Genomic DNA, 2,184 nt, shown 5'->3' on the forward strand with positions numbered 1-2,184 from the left:
GATCACATCCAAAATAACGATAAATATTAATGGACTTAACACTGATTCTTGATGGAGTCCAACCTCAACCGGGAAAAAGCAAGTATCTCCTATTGGCATTCGAATACATGTCCCTACTTCTGAATACATATCTTGTATCGTGCTTATATATATTGGGGAACCCCTTTAGCTTCTAAATATCTCCAAATAACCGCTCTCGGTACACTATCATAAGATTTTCAAGCTCAATAAACACCATATGAAGATCTTTACGACGTTCCCAATATTTTTTCATAAGACATCGAATGAGATATATAGCCTCAATTATTGATCGACCATGCATAAAACCAAATTTATTTATCGAGATATCAACTACCTTTCGAATCCTGAACTCGATAATACGCTCCCAGAATTTTATTGTATGACTAAGTAATTTAATACCACGATAGTTACTACAATTTTGAGCATCCGCTTTGTTTTTATAGAGAGGTATCACCACACTCGACTCCCACTCATTTGGAATCTTAGAAGACCGAAAAATATTATTAAAGATACTTGTCAACCATCGTATACCAGGTTCTCCCAAACAATACCACACCTCAATCGGTATCTCATCCAGACGTACTGCTTTGCCCTTATCCAACATACGCAATGCTGCTATCACTTCTTCGCTATTAATATCTTGACCCAAACTAGAGTCAACTCCTTTGATATTGATGACTTCTTGATCCCAAATAACTTCTCTGTCTCTGACTGCGTTAAATAACTCATAAAAACATCTACCCCACCTCGCTTTTATATCCTTGTCATTAATAGAACATGATCATCTTCATCCTTAATATAATTTATCGAACTAATTTCTTTGCGTTGCCTATTACGCATATTTGTAAGTTTAAAAATGACATTAACTTCATCGGTGCTTATACGTCTATACATATCCTGATACGCCTTATCTTTAGCTTCTGCAACTGGCTTTTTAGCTAGTCTTTGTGCAACTTTAAATATTCCTTCCTTTCTGGTCTCTGTCTACGCCATCAGAACATGACATAAAATCCGTAAAATATTGACGCTTTAACTGTACTCGTGCCTAAACTTCTTCATTCCACCATCACGACTCTTTGTGAAAAATTACTCTGCCCGAAGTTACCCCCAACGTCATTTTTGCTACATTTCGAATAGAGTTGGCCATTGTAATCCACATTGGTTCAATATCTCCTTCTTGCCTGAAACAACTTTGAAGCATCATTTTAATCTCTTCAGCTTTCAACCCTTTCAAATTCTGCCTGAGTATCCTTAGTGTATTAACCCTCGTCCCTTCTACCAACTAACTACTAATAAATAAATTAAGGGCTAATAAACGGTGTTGTGAGGCACACACTTATTTTGCAAAAACCTGACAGTCCTTACAGAATTTGAGATCCCTATTTCTAAGAAGAAGATAATCAATTTATGTGGCACGACCTCCACTCTTAAATGTTAGAAGATTATCATCATGCTTCCAGAAGTAAGAATTCATAATAACTAACGCATGAGCTCTCGCAAATTTCAAAAGTGTTAATCCATGCTCATTTCTGACACCATACCCAAAGCCACCATGAGTGCCTTGATAATCATCTACTTGTGCACCAATGTGACCAATTAAATCACCACCAACAAATATAAACTGATTCACTAGGATACTTCTAATCAAATCATCCAAACAACCCCATAAAACTGTTGCTTGACCATCTCCCAAACAAATGTGAGGGGCATAAACACAAATCAATGTTCCAACTGTTGTCCCAACAACTAATTTAATGTACATAATTATATCACCATATCTTCTGACATCCATTAACTTTTCTTTTAGATCTATTGACAACAAGATACCTACACCATTGCAAGAATTAACTAATCATGAATACCACAATTTAAACCCATTAACCTCATTGATTATTTACCCTTTCCACTTAGTTTCTTGTATACAAGCCACATGTACTTCTCGTTTTCGTAATATATCAACCAATTCGAGAAATTTATCGGCCAATGTCCTGACATTCAAACTAGCAAGTCTAACCCACAACTCGCCAAGGATCCCCTACCCCTATTACTATTACGATCCATGCTAATAAGTAATAACAAAAAATATCTGATCAGAATTAAGAACCTTTGATGATAGTAATTGCCGAGAAATGAAGATTGCACTCTTTGATGTTTAAAATTGTC

General features: G+C 35.9%; 1 protein-coding gene across 1 annotated transcript; it reads right to left on the minus strand.

Annotated features, from left to right (window-relative positions):
* Window positions 1-1,426: 1,426 nt before the first annotated feature.
* LOC141674714 (uncharacterized) lies at window positions 1,427-1,953 on the minus strand. The gene is made up of 2 exons (XM_074481416.1): window positions 1,920-1,953; window positions 1,427-1,848 (listed from the first exon to the last, which is right to left on the minus strand). Exons 1-2 carry the CDS (start codon window positions 1,951-1,953, stop codon window positions 1,427-1,429), a joined length of 456 nt encoding a protein of 151 aa, XP_074337517.1.
* Between the last annotated feature and the right edge of the window lie 231 nt (window positions 1,954-2,184).

The sequence above is a fragment of the Apium graveolens genome, chromosome 7 (genome assembly GCF_009905375.1).
Source record: "Apium graveolens cultivar Ventura chromosome 7, ASM990537v1, whole genome shotgun sequence".
NCBI lineage: Eukaryota > Viridiplantae > Streptophyta > Magnoliopsida > Apiales > Apiaceae > Apium > Apium graveolens.

Excerpts from the sequence above, each read along its gene's own strand:
- LOC141674714 (XM_074481416.1), bottom strand. The coding sequence starts at position 1,953 with ATGTGGCTTGTATACAAGAAACTAAGTGGAAAGG. Across the intron at positions 1,849-1,919 it reads CAAGAAACTAAGTGGAAAGG|GTATCTTGTTGTCAATAGAT; the intron begins GTAAATAATCAA and ends GCAATGGTGTAG.